Source organism: Eutrigla gurnardus (genome assembly GCF_963514095.1).
Source record: "Eutrigla gurnardus genome assembly, chromosome: 19".
Taxonomy (NCBI): Eukaryota; Metazoa; Chordata; class Actinopteri; order Perciformes; family Triglidae; genus Eutrigla; species Eutrigla gurnardus.
In genome coordinates, this window is record NC_139930.1 from 2,089,746 (window position 1) to 2,112,820 (window position 23,075).

At 42.2% G+C, this 23,075-nt stretch overlaps 1 protein-coding gene across 1 annotated transcript; it reads right to left on the reverse strand.

The window, feature by feature from the left end:
• Positions 1–69: 69 nt before the first annotated feature.
• crata (carnitine O-acetyltransferase a) lies at positions 70–21,099 on the reverse strand. The gene is made up of 13 exons (XM_084035459.1): positions 20,832–21,099; positions 18,327–18,445; positions 17,740–17,793; positions 14,860–15,025; positions 13,851–14,025; positions 12,181–12,359; positions 11,386–11,486; positions 11,166–11,285; positions 10,924–11,046; positions 10,057–10,192; positions 3,505–3,567; positions 2,912–3,049; positions 70–2,077 (listed from the first exon to the last, which is right to left on the reverse strand). The coding sequence occupies exons 1-13, from the start codon at positions 21,096–21,098 to the stop codon at positions 1,862–1,864; spliced, it is 1,857 nt and encodes a 618-aa protein (XP_083891585.1). The 5' UTR covers position 21,099; the 3' UTR covers positions 70–1,861.
• Between the last annotated feature and the right edge of the window lie 1,976 nt (positions 21,100–23,075).

Consider the following 23,075-nt stretch of genomic DNA (forward strand, 5'->3'; position numbering starts at 1 on the left):
CATTCAGTAGTAACACCTGCTGTGTGCTAGCTGACAACACACATGGATGAACGGGCCAACAGTCAGTCATGTGGAGGCATCTGTTCATTCAGTGATTTTCCAATTTACAAATCTTCTGAAAATACATTTTGTGTGGCTTGGCAGGTCGCAAAAACAAGGCAATATTACATAATTTCAAACATGGCGGCTTTAAAATCAAACCAAAATCAATGAAGATTTCAAGATTCAATTCAGACTTGTACTTTAAATCTACTATGAAAAAAAAAAAAAATACATCAATGCAGAATGCAACACCGTCACCCACCGGGAGTCATATGGTAGACAATGTAAAGATTCATTCAGAACTCATCAACCGACTGTGTCTCTCTCAACATGGACTACTAGCCGATGACTAGCAGCTAACGTGCTAACAAGGCAGCAGTGCTGACAGAGCTAACAGTCCTGTTGCTGTACATGAACTATAGTTATATTAATGATATATATTAATGATTAATGAGGGAGACATTACTACACTATATCTTCACAAAGACTCTAGATGTTGATTCTATATTAGAACATGTTTGTGGAAATGTGAGCGCACAGATTACTAATTATATTAAGGGATTTTACTGCATGATGCATATTTTACCTGCAAAACATTTAAAATGGTCAGTAAAGACGTCTTGATTGCAGCTATGGGACTTCTGATACTGACCGTCAGAATAAAAAGGTGTATGGATGTAGATAGAAACAAGATCATATCATTTGTTATGTAAGCTTTTTAACCTTTAAATGAAAACATGATTATTAATTAGGATGCTTTAAAATGTAGAAAATCCATTATTCTTCATATAATAGACAGCTGCACAAATCTTATTGGATTGCTAATGCATCATTTACTTGTGAGCACAAAGAAGAGGCCAGGAGGTGTTTGTAAATAGAAATGTATAATGGCTAGCATGCTTCTGTATATACTGAATACACTGTAAACGGACATGTATAAATACATTATCTGTACTGGAGACTGGAGATGAATCTGTGCGCTCTGATTTTCACACCTGTATTATTCTACCATGTGACATCTGGCGGGTTCCATAGAGTGGAGCAACGGAGGAATCAAACCTGCACAATAAACCACGCTGGACACGTTCACGGCAATGAAGCTGAATGTCACCTGAAGTTCTAACGTTGCTGAATCCTAAATGGAGGAACCAGATGTTGTCTCCTGGGTCTGTGGTCCCCCTGAGGTCTAGATAGTAGCTCACATTAGTCCAGAGACCAGACCAGACTATGTGGAGAAACCAGAGACTGTCTGTGGTCCAAACAACAATTATTTGTCTAGATGACCTTATTTGGAGTGTTGATGGAGCAGCTACAATGTTAGCATAGCCTAGCACCATCAACCAGACTCCATTCAGAAAACCAGCATTTAAAAAGCTTGTGGTCTTCAGACAGACCTAACAAAGCATGACTTCACACTTGTTACTGATCAACATCTTTATGGAGTTATTTCAGCATCCTTTTCATCTGGTTATTAATATTAAATCACAGATAAATAGTTGATTCTGGGTTCCTCCAGCTGTGGTAAACCAGCCCACGTGGGTCTTGTTAGATCCAGTGAATCCAGCTTGGTGAAATCAACCGAGCACCTCTGGATGATGTCATGAACCCAGACAGGACGGAGTTTAGGTTCCTGGTGGATCTGGGACTTCAACATGTACAAAGCAGCAATGGTGATTTGATTGGTGAAACCATGTGTCTACATGGAGGTAAACCCCACCTCCTCACTTCAATCTAAAAGAAACTCAATCACATTCAATCTGATTCAGACTTGCATTCATTCATTTCATCTTCCAGGGAATCTTCAGTGTCTGGAGGACCTTCAGAGTCTGGCTTTAGGGGTCTGTTCCAGCAGTGACCTCATATCCAACAGTGCCCCCTCCACAGCCTTGGCCAGATGTGCTGCACTCGTTTCTTTACAGGTGTTGAAAGATGACACAGCAAAGTTGATGTGGTTGTTCATAGGATTGTAGCAGACGCCGTATCCGTTGGGAACGACTGGTCCAAAACACATGACGCAGTCAGTCTGGGAAGGTACCTGAAGAAAGGACCATGGAGCGGTTAGTTCGTTTTAGTCATGGTGTTGAATACATGAGGCACATGTCCCATCTATGGTTCTTTTTAGTCCACTGTGGTCCACTACAGTCCACTACGGTCTGCTTTAATCCGCTACAGTCCGCTATAATTGACTAACCAATCCAAGGAGCTTGATTGGGCTGTCACAGTGACAGTGGAAAATGTAGTAATAACACAAATGATCATTCATGATTCATAAATAAAAACATTAAGCCTACATTTATGAACCAGACAGAGAACTCACATAGGAACCTAGAACCATCAGAGAAGAGGGTATATGTAGAAGTTATGACTAATCTAAAATCAGCTGCATTTACATCTTGTGTTAACTAGTTCATCTGAGAATATCAATGTTGTTTCCTATGGTGAGATCAGAGTGTGGATGAAGCGTTGCTCAGTTTTACTGAACCTAACCACTGATGGTCGTCGCTGGAAAACCTCACCTCCGCGGTCGAACGCTTGACGTATATTGCTTATTACTTTATACACAATTGTCCCACTATAACGGCCAATGGCAATTATACAGATACAAATGGCCACTGCTCTGGCCATCCTGTCATGTACATGTACCTGCCCATGTCATCAACAGTATTTCCAGTTAAATATTGGCTTGAAAGCGGGGGGATTTGAGTGGAGCACCAAGCCATGACGAGCTGAAAGGCCTGTTGACTCTACGTCATGTCCACGTTGCGTATCCGTGCTTGTGCATAAATCTGGCATATAGTGTTGTCAGATTTTGGCTAAATTTGATTAGGTTGGGTGGGGAAAAATATGATAGAAAATGGTCCAGCCCTACCTGACTGGTAGATAACTTGTAGTTTAAGGCTTTGGCATAGGAGGCGTCTGTGTAGATGTCAGGTATGGATAGATTTTCCTCAACAGCCACCATCTTTAGGCCCAGGAGGTGTCTGTCTATGGCCTGGCCACTGATCGCCTGTTGGGATGTTGGAAGGTTGGCATTACTCTGCAGTTGTCTTATTGTTAACACTCAGCAGGACACACATAGTACAGTCACCAAACATTACTCAAACCGGAGGAAACAGAGTGTTTGTGTGGGATTACTTTCAGCAGTGGATGAATCCACACATGGTGCTCTAGTGAGAATTAATACATGGTACCGAGTCCAAACAGTGAGGCACATTGATGTTTTTTAATGGAAGAAGAGACGTGATAGATAAATTCACCTTTAAAAACATATGGAATATCAGCAGATGTCTCTCATTTTTGTTTTACTTTCAAACTTGGGTCTTGTGTGTAAAATCTTTAGTTTTAACATTGTACTATAATTGTTTTAACCTCTATGTGAAGCACCTTGATATTTTGTTTGTATTTAAAAGTGTACTACATGAAATAAGTCCATTATTATTATTAACTCTGCCACCTACTCACCATGTTAGTATACCACCTGTGTGCCTTCACAGCTTTCTCCAATAGATCAAGTTTCTCTGTGTTCTGTGAAAAAGAAGGACGATTACACACATCTTATAGTTGTTTAATGTTGAACAATGTTCAAATATCTGTTGACCTCAAACTTTATCTGTAAGATTAGAAAAATAAGTTGGACTCATCATTATAAATCACCACTTTGTCTTGATCTACCTATTTTATATGTGGGGTAACCATCATACATGTGTAATTAAAATCAAGTATAGAGAGGCCAAGGCCCGCCCCTTCCTGTGTCCACCATGGGACCTGATTTCAGAATAAATATGTATAGTAGTCAACAGACACAGAAAACAAATGTATTCATCCCATTCAAACTGTACCACGAATTACACATATGATGTTTGTCAATTAAAAGATAATTCATGAAAAGCCCAGAAAGTCTCATGTTGTGTTTTAACTGAAGTATCAGACTGTACATCTGTCCTAGTAAAGAGTTTCACCAACAGGGAGGTAACAGGTCTCCCTGTGTGTTGGGTACCAGGATGTAACGTTACTATAACAACAGGTCTCTCTGTGTGTTGGGTACCAGGATGTAACGTTACTATAACAACAGGTCTCTCTGTGTGTTGGGTACCAGGATGTAACGTTACTATAACAACAGGTCTCTCTGTGTGTTGGGTACCAGGATGTAACGTTACTATAACAACAGGTCTCTCTGTGTGTTGGGTACCAGGATGTAACGTTACTATAACAGGTCTCTCTGTGTGTTGGGTACCAGGATGTAACGTTACTATAACAACAGGTCTCTCTGTGTGTTGGTACCAGGATGTAACGTTACTATAACAACAGGTCTCTCTGTGTGTTGGGTACCAGGATGTAACGTTACTATAACAACAGGTCTCTCTGTGTGTTGGGTACCAGGATGTAACGTTACTATAACAACAGGTCTCTCTGTGTGTTGGGTACCAGGATGTAACGTTACTATAACAACAGGTCTCTCTGTGTGTTGGGTACCAGGATGTAACGTTACTATAACAACAGGTCTCTCTGTGTGTTGGGTACCAGGATGTAACGTTACTATAACAACAGGTCTCTCTGCGTGTTGGGTACCAGGATGTAACGTTACTATAACAACAGGTCTCTCTGCGTGTTGGGTACCAGAATGTAACGTTACTATAACAACAGGTCTGTCTGTGTGTTGGGTACCAGGATGTAACGTTACTATAACAACAGGTCTGTCTGTGTGTTGGGTACCAGGGTGTAACGTTACTATAATAACAGGTCTCCAAGTGTGTTGGATACCAGGATGTAACGTTACTATAACAGGTCTCCAAGTGTGTTGGGTACCAGGATGTAACGTTACTATAACAGGTCTCTCTGTGTGTTGGGTACCAGGATGTAACGTTACTATAACAACAGGTCTCTCTGTGTGTTGGGTACCAGGATGTAACGTTACTATAACAACAGGTCTCTCTGTGTGTTGGGTACCAGGATGTAACGTTACTATAACAACAGGTCTCTCTGTGTGTTGGGTACCAGGATGTAACGTTACTATAACAACAGGTCTCTCTGTGTGTTGGGTACCAGGATGTAACGTTACTATAACAGGTCTCTCTGTGTGTTGGGTACCAGGATGTAACGTTACTATAACAACAGGTCTCTCTGTGTGTTGGTACCAGGATGTAACGTTACTATAACAACAGGTCTCTCTGTGTGTTGGGTACCAGGATGTAACGTTACTATAACAACAGGTCTCTCTGTGTGTTGGGTACCAGGATGTAACGTTACTATAACAACAGGTCTCTCTGTGTGTTGGGTACCAGGATGTAACGTTACTATAACAACAGGTCTCTCTGTGTGTTGGGTACCAGGATGTAACGTTACTATAACAACAGGTCTCTCTGTGTGTTGGGTACCAGGATGTAACGTTACTATAACAACAGGTCTCTCTGCGTGTTGGGTACCAGGATGTAACGTTACTATAACAACAGGTCTCTCTGCGTGTTGGGTACCAGAATGTAACGTTACTATAACAACAGGTCTGTCTGTGTGTTGGGTACCAGGATGTAACGTTACTATAACAACAGGTCTGTCTGTGTGTTGGGTACCAGGGTGTAACGTTACTATAATAACAGGTCTCCAAGTGTGTTGGATACCAGGATGTAACGTTACTATAACAGGTCTCCAAGTGTGTTGGGTACCAGGATGTAACGTTACTATAACAGGTCTCTCTGTGTGTTGGGTACCAGGGTGTAACGTTACTATAATAACAGGTCTCTCTGTGTGTTGGGTACCAGGATGTAACGTTACTATAATAACAGGTCTCCAAGTGTGTTGGGTACCAGGATGTAACGTTACTATAATAACAGGTCTCTCTGTGTGTTGGGTACCAGGATGTAACGTTACTATAATAACAGGTCTCTCTGTGTGTTGGGTACCAGGATGTAACGTTACTATAATAACAGGTCTCTCTGTGTGTTGGGTACCAGGATGTAACGTTACTATAATAACAGGTCTCTCTGTGTGTTGGGTACCAGGATGTAACGTTACTATAACAACAGGTCTCTCTGCGTGTTGGGTACCAGGATGTAATGTTACTATAACAACAGGTCTCTCTGTGTGTTGGGTACCAGGATGTAACGTTACTATAATAACAGGTCTCCAAGTGTGTTGGGTACCAGGATGTAACGTTACTATAACAACAGGTCTCTCGGTGTGTTGGGTACCAGGATGTAACGTTACTATAACAACAGGTCTCTCTGTGTGTTGGGTACCAGGATGTAACGTTACTATAACAGGTCTCTCTGTGTGTTGGGTACCAGGATGTAACGTTACTATAACAACAGGTCTCTCTGTGTGTTGGGTACCAGGATGTAACGTTACTATAACAACAGGTCTCTCTGTGTGTTGGGTACCAGGATGTAACGTTACTATAACAACAGGTCGCTCTGTGCGTTGGGTACCAGGATGTAACGTTACTATAACAACAGGTCTCTCTGTGTGTTGGGTACCAGGATGTAACGTTACTATAACAACAGGTCTCTCTGTGTGTTGGGTACCAGGATGTAACGTTACTATAACAACAGGTCTCTCTGTGTGTTGGGTACCAGGATGTAACGTTACTATAACAACAGGTCTCTCTGTGTATTGGGTACCAGGATGTAACGTTACTATAACAGGTCTCTCTGTGTGTTGGGTACCAGGATGTAACGTTACTATAACAACAGGTCTCTCTGTGTGTTGGGTACCAGGATGTAACGTTACTATAACAACAGGTCTCTCTGTGTGTTGGGTACCAGGATGTAACGTTACTATAACAACAGGTCTCTCTGTGTGTTGGGTACCAGGATGTAACGTTACTATAACAGGTCTCTCTGTGTGTTGGGTACCAGGATGTAACGTTACTATAACAACAGGTCTCTCTGTGTGTTGGTACCAGGATGTAACGTTACTATAACAACAGGTCTCTCTGTGTGTTGGGTACCAGGATGTAACGTTACTATAACAACAGGTCTCTCTGTGTGTTGGGTACCAGGATGTAACGTTACTATAACAACAGGTCTCTCTGTGTGTTGGGTACCAGGATGTAACGTTACTATAACAACAGGTCTCTCTGTGTGTTGGGTACCAGGATGTAACGTTACTATAACAACAGGTCTCTCTGTGTGTTGGGTACCAGGATGTAACGTTACTATAACAACAGGTCTCTCTGCGTGTTGGGTACCAGGATGTAACGTTACTATAACAACAGGTCTCTCTGCGTGTTGGGTACCAGAATGTAACGTTACTATAACAACAGGTCTGTCTGTGTGTTGGGTACCAGGATGTAACGTTACTATAACAACAGGTCTGTCTGTGTGTTGGGTACCAGGGTGTAACGTTACTATAATAACAGGTCTCCAAGTGTGTTGGATACCAGGATGTAACGTTACTATAACAGGTCTCCAAGTGTGTTGGGTACCAGGATGTAACGTTACTATAACAGGTCTCTCTGTGTGTTGGGTACCAGGGTGTAACGTTACTATAATAACAGGTCTCTCTGTGTGTTGGGTACCAGGATGTAACGTTACTATAATAACAGGTCTCCAAGTGTGTTGGGTACCAGGATGTAACGTTACTATAATAACAGGTCTCTCTGTGTGTTGGGTACCAGGATGTAACGTTACTATAATAACAGGTCTCTCTGTGTGTTGGGTACCAGGATGTAACGTTACTATAATAACAGGTCTCTCTGTGTGTTGGGTACCAGGATGTAACGTTACTATAATAACAGGTCTCTCTGTGTGTTGGGTACCAGGATGTAACGTTACTATAACAACAGGTCTCTCTGCGTGTTGGGTACCAGGATGTAATGTTACTATAACAACAGGTCTCTCTGTGTGTTGGGTACCAGGATGTAACGTTACTATAATAACAGGTCTCCAAGTGTGTTGGGTACCAGGATGTAACGTTACTATAACAACAGGTCTCTCGGTGTGTTGGGTACCAGGATGTAACGTTACTATAACAACAGGTCTCTCTGTGTGTTGGGTACCAGGATGTAACGTTACTATAACAGGTCTCTCTGTGTGTTGGGTACCAGGATGTAACGTTACTATAACAACAGGTCTCTCTGTGTGTTGGGTACCAGGATGTAACGTTACTATAACAACAGGTCTCTCTGTGTGTTGGGTACCAGGATGTAACGTTACTATAACAACAGGTCGCTCTGTGCGTTGGGTACCAGGATGTAACGTTACTATAACAACAGGTCTCTCTGTGTGTTGGGTACCAGGATGTAACGTTACTATAACAACAGGTCTCTCTGTGTGTTGGGTACCAGGATGTAACGTTACTATAACAACAGGTCTCTCTGTGTGTTGGGTACCAGGATGTAACGTTACTATAACAACAGGTCTCTCTGTGTATTGGGTACCAGGATGTAACGTTACTATAACAGGTCTCTCTGTGTGTTGGGTACCAGGATGTAACGTTACTATAACAACAGGTCTCTCTGTGTGTTGGGTACCAGGATGTAACGTTACTATAACAACAGGTCTCTCTGTGTGTTGGGTACCAGGATGTAACGTTACTATAACAACAGGTCTCTCTGTGTGTCGGGTACCAGGATGTAACGTTACTATAACAACAGGTCTCTCTGTGTGTTGGGTACCAGGATGTAACGTTACTATAATAACAGGTCTCCAAGTGTGTTGGGTACCAGGATGTAACGTTACTATAACAACAGGTCTCTCGGTGTGTTGGGTACCAGGATGTAACGTTACTATAACAACAGGTCTCTCTGTGTGTTGGGTACCAGGATGTAACTTTACTATAACAACAGGTCTCTCTGTGTGTTGGGTACCAGGATGTAACGTTACTATAACAACAGGTCTCTCTGTGTGTTGGGTACCAGGATGTAACGTTACTATAACAACAGGTCGCTCTGTGTGTTGGGTACCAGGATGTTACGTTACTATGACAACAGGTCTCTCTGTGTGTTGGGTACCAGGATGTAATGTTACTCACACTAACAACAGGTCTCTCTCCTTCTTTCTCTTCCTGCTGATAAAAAGAGTCGCTGCATAAAACACATCAGCTAAGATAACGTTACATTAGTGAAGGAACGTAGCTAAGTTAGCTAGCTAGCTAGCAAGAAGAGCTACGGCCATGTTGGTGCCGTACCTTGTGTGAGATGAAGTTCATGGAGTGGTTTCTTACAATACTAAATTATACTACGCAAAATTGAGAGTTTCTGGACTTGAAAAATTATCTTTTAAATTGACAAACATACCCTACTCACAAAAAGTTAGGGATATTTAGTTTTCGGGTGATATTTATGGAAAATGTAAAGAGTTCATGCTACAGTGATATTATATCATGAAAGCAGGGCATTTAAGTAAAAGCATGCAATGGTGATTTCCTCCTCTCAAACTATTTATTGAAACAAAAGCCAGCAGCGGTGGTGGGTATACCAACAAAACATGTCAATGTCTCAATAACTTGTCATGTGACCAAAGGATGTCCACGTCTCTGCTTTCTGGGACTTTTCCAGTCCTCCGTGTCTCTGTAGCAACCTGCTGATGACACTCTGTGACTCTCTAAGCTCATTGGCCACTCCCCTCTGACAACATCCTGTTTGAAGCCTCGCATGGCGAGGTGCTGTTGATCACTTAGGTGTCGTCTTGGTCTCATGATGTCAACATGTGAACAGCATGATGAAGACGATGTTTAAATACAGATTCTAATTGAACCAGGACATTGATTGGTCGATTCAAGGATCAAACAGCTGTTGCTAATGCTGTCGTTCAGCTCCGTGTTAGAGAACAGCAAGTTGTGCCAAAAGTACTGAAACATTGAACAGTTGGACATGAGCATTCAAACGTTTAGAGAAGGTCAAATTAAGTTCATCTGTAAAGGTTAAAGTGCATTTTAGGTTCATCCTGAAATTTCACCTGAAAGCCGAATATCCCTAACTTTTTGTGAGTCGTGTTTGTGTAATTCATATTCTATAGCCTCTCTACATTGATTGATGAAGTACTACCATGTCACAGTTGCACATCCCATTTAACTGACCTGTCTGGTGGCGTCATCGAAGGCCTTGACGAAGGCGGCTGAGGCGCTTGAGGCTGATCTGATTGTATCCGTGCGTCCCAGTCTGAACATTCGTAGGGAGGCACTTTCATAAGTGGCACAGCAGGACTGGTACATCCTGCCAAGAAACGGGACAGACGCTGTGATGAATCTGTCTGCTGGTGGTGACGCAAAATAAATAAAAAAAAAAGGCCAATAAAACGCAGGGAAGAGGAAAGCGACGACTCGCCATGAACATTCAGCCGCAAAACATTTTATCAGGGAGATGATGTGCTCCATGTTTGTTAGAGGTCAACTAAATATATCAGGATGAAGGGGAGCCTCCCTGAACTGGTCCTGGGACTACAGAAATAAATAGACTTCAGTCTCCTCTATGACTATGTAGCATCATGTAGTAGGACTCATGACATCTATGACATGTTTTTCCTTTGGTGCTTGTTTTGTGTTGCTTGTATTATATCATTTCTATATTTTGACTCCATCATATAAAAGAACACACCATGTACCAAGTCTTTCAAAAAACAAAAAATAAATGATACACGCATTGTGTCTCATTTATGAAATGTTCATTTGTCATGTTTAAAATACATGTTCTAAAGGCATCTGCATATTGTGAACATAACAGGGCAAAGAACACATTAACATTCCTGATCTACGAGCAGTCAGAGGCAGAGAGAGACATTTGGTTGGTAGCTACAAAAAGTTCAGAGCTACCAGCTTTTGTGATGAATGCCAAAACACACGTACATTTCCCTCTGTGAACAGTTTACACACAGATTTGTGACGCCCAACTGTGTGATAAAGGTTTTCATGAAGCGCTCTAGTTAGCGTGGCTCTTCAGCATCTCACCTGTAGTACGCCAGCTGTAACGCCATCTGTATGAAAGCATCAGGGCTCATCTTGTGGGCCTTTGGGACGTTTTTCCCAAAGTGTCCAAATACCATGACCCTCGTATCCAGGTCCTGGGCCAGTCTGTTGTGGGAGACATGTCAGGATGTCAGCATGTCTCTGTGTTCTCCAACGACATGAACTAATGAACCTACTTATTTGTTCTACTGGTCACTGAGCATGGACATAAGATTGGCCCTCACATGTTCATGGCGTGCTTGGCCTCCTCGATGTCCTTCTTGATCTCAGGCGTGATGTTGAATTGCAGTTTCGTGGGCATGGGCAGAGGCATCATGGGAGACGGAGTCATCTCTGGCTTCCTCCTGTTATCTCAAACAAAGTGATATTTCAATAATGAAGTCTGTAATCTCTCCGTCTCTTTCTAACAAGAAGAATTCAAAGCAGACTGTTCGACCTACTTACGTGTATTCCACAACATGGTCGATCAGGGCCACTATGGGGGGGCCCTCAGCTGGAGCGTGCTCATAGTTCGCTCCACATGTCCCGTCTTCTCCGACAATAAACTGAAATAAACAGCAGAAACTTTGAGAGAACAAAACATAAAATAAGAATGTACATCACATCCATTCCCCTGAGGAAGATGATGACGAGGTTTCGTTTCTACATGAAGAAGTTGTCTTTCTGAGCAAGTGTAAGGCCCAGTCCCAGTCTCAGTCCCAGTGACCCCCATAGGCCTTGAAACCTGACCACTCAGGGTCTTAACGGATGTCACCTGGTTAATGGTTGAGTATGAGAGGCTGCGAGAGTTGAAATGGTATAAATGTGAATGGGACGTCTGGTAACCCCAACTTTAAGTTACAACGCTGTGATTTGTGGGTAATTACGTCAGGCAATGCAGAAATGTGGACTCACAGAAAGTGTCCAAAAAGGACTTCATAAAGAGTCCTAAAGGACTTGATCCAGCTGTCTAACCTGAACCACACTAGAGCTGTGGTACTGGACTCCTAGTCACAACCTGTCCTTAGAAATACCAGGTCTGAGCTTCTGCTACTTTCTTAAGTGTAAGTAAGGCATTTTTTAAATGATAGCCAACGCTACTAGGAAATAAGCAAAAAAGGAAAAACAAGTAAACTTGAAGAAACGCACTTCAAGCATGAATAACTGCAGACATGGTTGCAGAGCTGCAGCCCGTAGAGAGAGGTGGTGTGTGGAAAGACCGTAGTTGAAGTGTTAGTGAGGAATGTGTGAGTGGTTCACCTGCAGTGTCTTGTCAAACCAGCGGTTGCCACTGTTCAACTGGCTGCCTCCTCCATGCAACATCTGGACGGCAGCACAGCTGCGGGACTCATCGTCAGACATTTGAGGCTTCGCTCCGTCCAAACACAGAGTGAAGATGCTCCTCTGGATGGCTGACACTGATTCTCTGTTGGTCTTATCTGGGCACATCAAGGACACACACATGATGTTCTTATTCAAAACCTACATACATTTCCACATGTTATATCTATTTACAACTCACATATTCACCTCTATGTTATACCGTAAATCCTCCAATATAGGCTCGGGCCTTTATTGACTCAAGTGCATCGCGGCCTAGGCCTTTATTGGAAGGAGGCCAGAATTAGAGACAGGCCCCTATTTCTATTTGAGCAAAACGGACTACCAGTAGAATGAATAAAAACCAGATTTTGTGTCTATTTGAAGTGAACCTATAAAATACGAGGTGCTCCACAGCTGCCATATTACGGTAAACAACGTTTACCGCTTGCCAGTATTGCACGCTTGGTGGGCTGCCACTAGGAGGATGATTGACAGGCGCTCTCCTTCATACAATCACACGCACACTTCATGGCTGCACCTGATTGGACGATCGCTTTCACAGCTGTCCTGTCTGCTCCCGGATTTCAAACCGACCAACATGGCGGCTCGTTTGGAAACTTTCTCTTATTTTACGACAATAGTTCACCGAAAGGTGTTTCTGAAAAAACATTTTATGCGAGCTATGCAGTTGCTGAATCTGTCTTTATTTTAGATCGACAAAGGTCAGTTTAAAAGATTTTCGAGAGCTTGCGGGAGGCGGCGGCGCACCGTCGTTCAAAACTCGGGGCGACGCGAATGCATTGCACGGCTTCTTACATAGACAATGGATGGGAAGTGTTGAAATAACGCTGCCTGTGGACACGTACCTTCAGCCAAAATCTCACGCTGAACTAAGTTAAAAACATGAGAGCACTGCCGTAGCTATGGCTTGGATTTGTTAGCAAACATTGCACCCCTGTGGTACTTGCATGTCACTATCACAAGCATAATGTTGAGGCCTGCCCAGAAAAACGTTGGTTCTAATAATAGCCTTTATTTACCTCCGTCGACAGCGAGACCAGCCAATGTTAGAGACCGGCCGGTAATAGAATGCAGGCCTATATTAGAGGATTTACAGTAATTCGTTTCTCCACACTGAAGTGGCAATCAAGCTATGAATCCCAACTATTCAAACTGGAGTCGTCCCACCTTTTGCCCTCTGAGAGACTTTTTGATGAAATGAAGTGACAGCTACTCATAGCACCAAGCTGTACACAGCTGTACAACAGGAGACGTAGTATCAGCCTGCGTTTGGTAAACAGAGACACTGTTTTCAGCTTCTTTACATTCTACCAGCTCAAAGTCCCATGAAAAGTTGCTGTGGACTTTGAAATTTCATCTCTTGCCAACTGACATGCTTGCGCCGCATATCGCACCCATAAAACCTCTGTTAACAAGTGGTATATGTTTTTCCTTTTATTGCCCTGATTCTTTTTTGAAGGAAGAAAGAAAGCTGTTATGGGATCGCTGTGTGAGAAGGGGGCGGGACATGTGTGAATTTGATTGGATAGGAACATCACATGCAGCCTGCCCTTCCTTTCGATGATGTGAGTGTTGCCTTAGCTCACCCTTGCTGAGGTTGATGTAGGCTTTGCCCCAGACGTCACGGTGCTGGGTGGTGAGGATGCCGACGGGCTCCATGCTGGTCTGTGGTGAGGAGCTACAGATCCTCTCCAGCTGAACACATAGCTGATCTGCCGTCAGTGGAGTCCCATCGCTGTTGTACACCTCCAGTGCAAAAAACTGATCCCATGTGGAGGAAAGGCAATAAATAAGGCTCAGTCAGGATTCTCACATTTACTTCACACTTTGCTTAACATCTTCTTTGATCATATATTTCAGCTTCAGTTCATTTAAACATACAGTACATCGAGCAGGTTTAGGAAATTATCTTTATATGAACTCAAGTAAGAAGAGCTAACGAATGAAGACACTCTGACCTGTATCACCAGGCAACATTAGTGGATTATTCAGTTCTCTTTGGTTTGACTCTCTTCTTATATCATGTTTCTCTTTGTTTAGATGCAACTGACAACTATGTGGAATAAGTCCGTCAATTAAAAGCCATAATCACAAGCCACAGTGACACTTGGCTCTTTCTGATGGATATAGTTGATGACTTCATCATGTGTGGAGTAACAAGTCAGTTTTCAACCAACCCTGTGAATTATGTGCAAGCTCGCAAATTGGTCCAATCTCAACAACTATTCCACAAACTGGAGGCCAAATATTGTGACCAAATATTATTATATTATTATTTTATTATTTTAAGGCACCATCCCCCATTAAACCCTGTAAGGACGGACCACAGTAGGAACCACAAGGTTGACCGTGTTACTTTTAACTGTGATTAAGATCAAATGGACTTCACTTATTCCTGATAGTTTATTCTTCATGAGACAAAGCACCCAACTGTGATTAAACTACTCTATCTAGACGAGTGAACCACTGAAACCCAGTGATACCAGGGGTCCTGCAGCACTGAGGAGAGCCACACTAAGCTGGACTCTGCGATACAGGACCCTGGTCCCAGAGGAGCCCAGATACAGATGTGTGAATTTGACCAGTGCTCCTCACCTGAAAGTTGTGGACTACAGTGATGTGTTTAGGGGGCCTGGAGCTCTTGGAATGGTTCACCACCAAGTCTCTCTTCAGACCAGGGATCCGGCAGGACGACAGGACCTCGTAGTACTGATTCATACATAGGGCCTCCCCTCCCAGATACTCAACTGGTAGAGTCTCACTGCAAGACATGCCAGCTCTGACATTAACACTAATCATACACAATATCATTGACAATCTGACTGTAAAGAAAATAATCCATCCATCTGAAGAAGTGCTTGTCAGATCTACTTCACACTTGGGAGGTGGACTGCTGCTGGTGACTAAAGGGAGTCCTTTGTGGAATCAGACTCAGAGTACTTTGCAACAAATTTGGTGCAACGTGGACACGTGATATATTCAATATTATTATGCATTGAACAAAAACACACAGTGCTCTGTGTAGCAGACAGACAGAGGCTCGTTGACTTTGGCTGCCGGATTATGAATAACAATACAACAACAGTGGCTGCTTTAGACTTCCTAGTTGTCAGCCATTTGGCCAGACATGGTTGTAAAATTTACATCATAAACTATCACCTGTCATTGAATGTTTGAATTATAATAAGCCTCAGGCATATTTAAAGGGGGAGTCTGTCATTGTATTGCAGTACGGTTGTTCAGTGAATATCTCCTGTTGGTCCTCTAGCTGTCCCTTGTTTGTATCTGCAGTTAGTACACAGCCCCATCTCTGTAAATATGAAACAGGCCAAGTGGATCAGAGTAAGCCATAAAGGTCACTTTTTACATTCAAGGCCTCTATTGAGGTTTCTAAATGGAGCTTAGATGTATGTTAATACAGCAAAGCAATGGAAATGTTGGTTTTGAAAGGTATTTTAACCTTTTGGTATTGTCCCTGCACAGACGATGTCTCATGCCAATTTTTATTTTGTTCTGAATTCTGAACCCACTATGTCTGTCACCCTGGAGACTGGATTCACCAGACTCTCTGAAAGTCCTGCAATCAATCGCTTCACTGGGAGGGAATGCAGCAATCCAAGAAATGCACTGTGACCATACAGAGACATGCTTTTTCCATCATGGTTAGAAAAATTCAGTCAGTGGCAGAAAATATATGGTGAATGTGATCTCTGTGTTACAACCAGGGCATGAAATTGACACCCGCCCGCACGCCAAATGCGGGTAGCTTTTGTGATTGGCGTGCGGAACTGTCAATCTACCTGCCACATCGGCGGGTAGCCAATAAGACAACACAACACTAAGCAAGTGTTGTGTTGTTGACCAATCAGGTAGCCAATGTGTGTTGTTAAGCACCCGCCCCCCCACCTCCCCATAGCTGGTGAGTTCGACAGTGCATGCGCGTATAGCCCCGTTCACATACGTCGCTACTTGCCCGTCACTTGCGTTCTCGCTGAATTCTACTCGCTGGCAAAAAACATTCACTTCCGCCGGCGGCGACTTCAAGCGGCAACTCTCTGTGGAAGTCTCTGTTGACGTCAACTGTCAATCATCTCTATTCTACATTCTGATTGGTACTCGCTTCACTCGCATCGCAGGAAGTTAAAGTTATTTTCTCTCCGTCCCCGCCCACATCGCATCGCCTGTTCTGACCACATTCCGCTAGAATACATTCACATTCATTGACAGCTGTCGCTCAGAGATGGGCGAGTGGAGACGTATGTGAACGAGGTCAAAACCAAAACACCAAGGAAGGCTGAGGAATAGTCACCCACTTATATTATTAATAATAATAATAATAATAATAATAATAATAATAATAATAATAATAACAGTCATGATAAACTAATAGTATAAAGGCTCAGCACTGTGTTTTAGTCATTTTTGTTTTCATCTTTTCTTGAATGGTTAAACTCCTCAACCCCATTTATTATGTCAACATTTGGATCAGAACGAGCAGTTTGTAAGAAATTGGTCAGTAATTGATATGTGATATTTTGGTTCTCAGAATTCACCAAATTGATGCATTACAATGAAATGACTCAAAATGTTCTCCCGGGGGGGTCATGCCACCGGACCCCCCTAGAGGATCACGAGCCCCCCCACTAGAGCTGTGCGATATTACGATATATATCGTAGTACGATATAAAAATGTCTACTGTAGGATATAACCCTCTGTCGTTTATATCGTAATTTTAACGTGTAGGCTACTTGTTTAGCACTGTTGCTACACGCATTTCCACTGCATGCGTGTCCGCTGCGTCTCAGCTCCGGCAGTCCGCAGCTCTCCGCAACAAATACGGACTTCTATTTCTGGCGGATGCGGCGCAGCAATTCAGCACAGGGCAAATATAGCGAAACAGGAAGTTCGGTACATACTCAACAATAAAACTTTTCAAAATAAAACACTTGTGTTAATACAACCACTTGACTACGTCAAAAAAAGTGCCATTCATTTGCCTTTCATTCACATGGTTATCAAAAATAGTGCTGAGATGTGATTTATTTATTTATTTATATATATATATATATATATATATATATATATATATATATATATATATATATATAACATTCTAAGAAAAAATACTATATCGGGATATATATCGTTATCGGGATATAAAATTTTGTCCATATCGCACAGCACTACCCCCCACCATAATCTCCAAAAATCCTGTGGGGAAACACTGCAAACCCATTTGTAATCGGGACAAAAAACTTAAAGTTAGAGGCAAAAAAAACACTTGCACACACTTTAATGTGTATTTTGTACAAGTTCAACAACCATTCTTATGCATTTTCTGTGTCGTTCACCTTTATTTTAGGCACAAACTATTTTGGCTGGTAGCCAAAAAAAGTTAACTTCAGGCCCTGGTTACAACTGAACATAACAGATACATAAGCTTGATAAGGAGAAATGATGAGCTCAGTACTTACTTGTCAATCATTGTCTTAAAGTCCAAAACACCTGCTATCAGTTTGGCAGAAAACCTAAACAGAGAGAACATAATCTATATTATTTAAAGGTGACATATATCTGTGAATGTTAAATGGTGCAAACACAGTTAGTGTCTAAAAGTTTAACAGTGTGCTTTCTGAAAAAAAAAATACACTTTTAAACGACAGAACTGATCCCAACACAGTGGAGCTGCATGATATTGAACAGATACAGCATGAGGTGGTAAAGACACATGTCCACATGCTAACTAATATTTTTTTCTCAATGTTGCAAGCAGCTGTGATAAATGACATGCGAGGGCATCGATCCGTCAAACACATCAGAGAACGTGGGATTTACCGGCTCCGGTGATGAGGATGGGTGGATCTGTTCCCTGTTCTTACCAGCATGGATGATGTTGGTAAGAACAGGGAATAAAACCAAAATATCTGAGTCATGTAAACATAGTAACTGTTATACAAACAACAATGAGCAGAAGTGGTTCGATTAAACCCTCCATGGATATGCATTAACTTCCAGTGAACTGTGCATCCAGATCAGATAGCCATAGACTGTACTGTGTCACCTTATCTGTCCTTGTTTATCACTGAAGTTCATACGAGGCAGGACCAACCCAGGACTTGAGTGAACCACCACAGGCAGCCGGTAATCAAGGTAAGCCACCTGCACCCACCAGTCTGACAACTAGAGACACAGAGACAGTCAGCAACAGATCTACATGGCAGCTGTTTAGTAAAAGGAAAGAAGTCAAATGTCAGTGAGGTTTGCAGTGAAATTATGTGGAGAAGTAAAGCAAACAGGCATTATATTTGACATAAGTCATATTCCCACATCACAATAACTTTTCAGTGTTTTCCCTGACTCAGAATGAGACCTAGACCATGTGTCCATCCTTTGAAGGATGCGTCCTTCGTGGTTTATATGAGCTGCAAGGCAGCAAAAGGGCGAGCAGTCTCTGGTTTGACTACAGACAATTTGCTGTTCGCCGTTCCCGAGCAACCAGCTGTGGTTGACAAGAAAGAGCACAGAAGAAGTAGCTTACGTTATCTGATTCAAATGTAGCTAGAGACATATTTGATCTTTTTATTTGATATTCTGATAGAGGGTATACAGATGTCAGCTTAGAAAGTGTATTCTGCTGCATCTCCTGCTGCTGATCAGCTGGTAGATGCCATGCTGATAAATCCAATTGTCAGAATGAATCTTGAGATAAGTTGGGGCTGTGAAAGATCCATCAGTCGGATCCTCTAAATCAGGAAAAGGCTGCATTCCTGAGCGTCTTTACATTTACATTTAGGGCATTTAGCAGACGCTTTTCTCCAATGTGACTTACAATAAGTACATTTGTCGAAAGAAAGAAACCACAACATATCATTGCCGATAAAGTAAGAGCGAAAAAGTAGAAACAAGTGTTAGGTCCTCGTCTGAGTAAAGTAGTAGCTGTTCAGCAAGTATACCTTAAGTACAAAGTAAGTAAGTACAGTCTTTGAGATGAGACAGCCTCGTCTCAGCCGCTGGGAAGAATTCGTTGGGTGGACTCTGAACTAGGACACCGATATAGTTGGCTAGTGTCTGGAAGATGTTCAGTAATATTTGTTTCACTGTACTTAAAGCAACACTAAAGAGTTTTTAGTGCCTTAAAATAATGTTTCCAAAATAGTTTCAGTGGTTCATCACCTCAAAACCGGGTGAACGGCACTTCAGCATTCGCTCTGCGGCCGTCTATCGGCTGTAACCGCACTATGTAACTTTGCCTCGTCGGGTAGCGGTTTTGTAGTTCTAATGAGACTACGAATTTGACCTGCTTTACGGCAAGCGTTACAAAAGCCGGTAGGTGGAGGCTCTGCGTGGAGATCAGAGGGAGAACACCCGGCAGGTACGTGGAAGATACTTTGCAGCTAAGGAGTTTTTAAATTGGCGTCATGGCAGAGCCTGCAAAGAAAAGGAGGCGTATAATGTCCGATGAGGCGAAGAAAAGAAAACGGGAGCATGACAAAGAAAGAGCTTGAACGAGAGTGAATATCGGACCGGCTCACACTCGTTGGCGAGAGCTGAAGGAGGCTACAAAATGCAAGACGGATGGTGACTTGGCTTTGTTGCTGCTGGACTTGTAAATAATACCGGTAATCTTTTTTTTTTCCAACAGTGTGCATCTGTGTACAATACATTGTCGATTATTTTATTGGCTCATGTTAGCTAAGGTGTTAGCTATTGTGCTAATATATATGTAACTATCGCTATGGCTCATGTTAGCTAATCTGAGCTATGGCGTTAGCTACTCTACCTTGTCACTGGACATCGTTCAAGTCGTTCATCGTTTCCAGAGCCGGTTCTGCATACAAACAAATAATGTACGTGCGACGGTAGGCTGCGGTAGGCTAAATTATTTACGACGGCAGTAATGGACAATTCCGCTTCCAACCTGTAGGGGGACCGAAGAGGAAAACTTCTTAAGTGTTGCTTTAAAATGCACTGAAGTAGCACATCGCATGACATGGTTAGCTGTTTGAGACTGAGAATATGACCAGATACTGATAGAATAAATATCTTGTAAAATAATTTAATTATATTAGCAGAATATTGTTTACAAAGAAGGTAACTCATCCGGTTTTTGAAGCATTTCAAAATGAGTTTAAAATAATATTAACAGACGCACACTGGCGTATCGTGTCAGTAAAATACGGCGTTCAGGCACACAAGGTCGTAAAAACCAGCTGGTGATATAAAACTAGAAAACATTAAACAGCTGTGAAGAGGAGGTTAATAATGACATCATCGGCTTTCCATGCTCCAAATGACTGATCGCCGAATGTGCTTTCTTTTATTATTTTTTTGTGAGGTTAAAGATGTGGGCACAATGACATGGTGTGAATTCATCAGTCAGTCAGTCAGTCAGTAGCAGACTTTGACTCCACTCTGTTACAGATGGCAAAATCTGCAGCTAGATGAAGACACCTGACCATCGGAGTTTTTGTCAAGAGCCGGAGGTGGGACAAAATCTGACGGAGGCTGCCACCTCGTAATTCTCTATGCAGGAATAATGGTGTTTTCAAAGTGTCGGAGGGCTCACCCAGTTCTGAGTATTTTGTGCTCTCTTCTCCAGGCCTCTCTGAAGTCTTTCTCCAACCCCTCCTGCTTTCTGAAACGTGTCCACCAGCTCCTTAGTGTGTTGCAGCTCATCCACCTCCACAATGGGCTCCAGGGCCCTGATGTAGCGCTCACAGGTCTGCTGCAGAGGGGGGACAGGCAGACCGGGCAGTCCCTTCTGGTGGGTCAGGTATCTGCCAGTGACCCGGGTCACCGACACAGGCTTCACCAAGTAACAGGGTTTCACCATCCCCATCTTCATTTGAATGACAGAAGAGTGAAAGTTAAAATACATGTGATTTTGTTCAAATACTAACTGACTTAGTGGGAGTCGGCTCTTTAATAGCAGTGTTTTTCAAAGCCACTTGTTGTGTTGCCTGGGACAGCAGCTGTTGGCAAATATTTCATTACCTGTGCCTAAAAAGATTCCTATTAATCAAAAGTAAATCAAAATGATATAGTAGTCTGATAATTGCAGGTCAGTGACATGCTAAACCAGATCTAGCTTCTAAACATCCTTAAGAAAATCTGCTAATAAAAGACCTTCGGGCCACTTTCTGTTTTTTTCCTTGACTTATTCTTGGTAATACATTGTCAAATTATTTTGGCTGTGTTCAATGAATATAGCTTGTACTTTCTAAAGGGTAGTCAATTTTTGTGCAATTCAATATTCTGGTATTGTTTTTCAATTTAACCTTAAAGTGGCTATGCTACATGAATACTCCCTCCTGTGTACCTGGATACACAAAACGTCCTCTCACTAAAACAGCTGTAAAATTGTCAAATCTTAATATTTTTTTCTTGGGTACTAGCACCCCAAGGGGCACTTTGGTGTACTGCAGTAGTAGCATCAGTAGAGCTGACCACACCGAGAAAGATGTGAAAAAGAAGCCCACAAATTGAGTGTGAGTGTGAGTTTAGAAAATATTTTTGCCATGAATTTAGAAATACATTATTCACATTTGAAATGTTGCATTTAAGTGATTTTCAGTCAAAAGTTATTAGAAGGGTCAATGTAGTTCAACAATACAATGAAGTAAAAATATATAGCATGGGGAAGGGTGGTAAATCTACATGAAGAAACGCAGATATTCTCTGAGAGTAAAATAACAAATTCAAGAGAGAAAAAAAATGCAAGATTATACAGTCATACATTTATGAAAAAAAAACAGATTTTTTTAATTAAAGCTTTAAAATAGATAGTTTATTGTTATTGTACAGCGAGATACAACGAAACTCTGTTTAGCTGTTTCACTCCAAAAAAGCAATAAAAGACTCTTTGAGATACATATACCCATATCAATAAATAGCATATTATAAAATAAATACACACAATCATTTATCAAAGTCTATAGATTGGATATAGTGAGGTGTTAAAGGAAAACACCACCGCATTTCCATACTGAACTATGTTCTGCTCTGATCTTAGACGAGGTGATACATACCTCCCTCTCCTCTGTGCGTGCACTCAATGGCTCTTGCGTGCACTCCGTGCAGCGCTAATTTGCTAGCATGTAGCTTGGCCCAGTATATTCCTTAGGATCCAAAGGGGGGTGAAGTTAGAAGCGACCAAGCACTTCCACGTTGTCCCTATTTAAATACGGTTACGTGAGTAGTTACACGACCCAAGTTTGGTTACACAAAATGAAACATGCCAATTTTTCTAAGCGGATAACAAGGATAACTATATAGTATGGCGGAATAACAACTGGAAGCACTTCGACGTCGGCGCAGTAATATCATCACTCCGCTCCCCCTCTTACTTCCGTCAATAGAACCTACGTGACCTGCACGCCGTCGCCTGCACTACCTGTAGTAGGTTGTGCACAGTTGAGGAAGCATCAGGTTGTAGTAAGATAGTTTGTGAACAATCAAAGATCATGGTTATAACGTGCATCGTACAGGGTTGGGAAAACAAGCAGAAGGTATATAGTCCCGTCATGTTTTGAGTGATGATATGACCCTTTATTGATATTAGTACTTATTATTGCACTTGTCCCTGTGTGTGTGCGTGTGTGTGTATGTGTGTGTATGTGTGTGTGTATTCCATTCATGTTGTGTGTGATCATGGTGGGGAGGGTCGGTCTAGGCTCCTTCTGTGTGGAGTTTGCATGTTCTCCCCGTGTGAGCGTGGGTTCTCTCCGGGTTCTCCGGCTTCCTCCCACAGTCCAAAGACATGCAGGATGGGGATAGGTTAATTGGTGACTCTAAATTGCCCGTAGGTGTG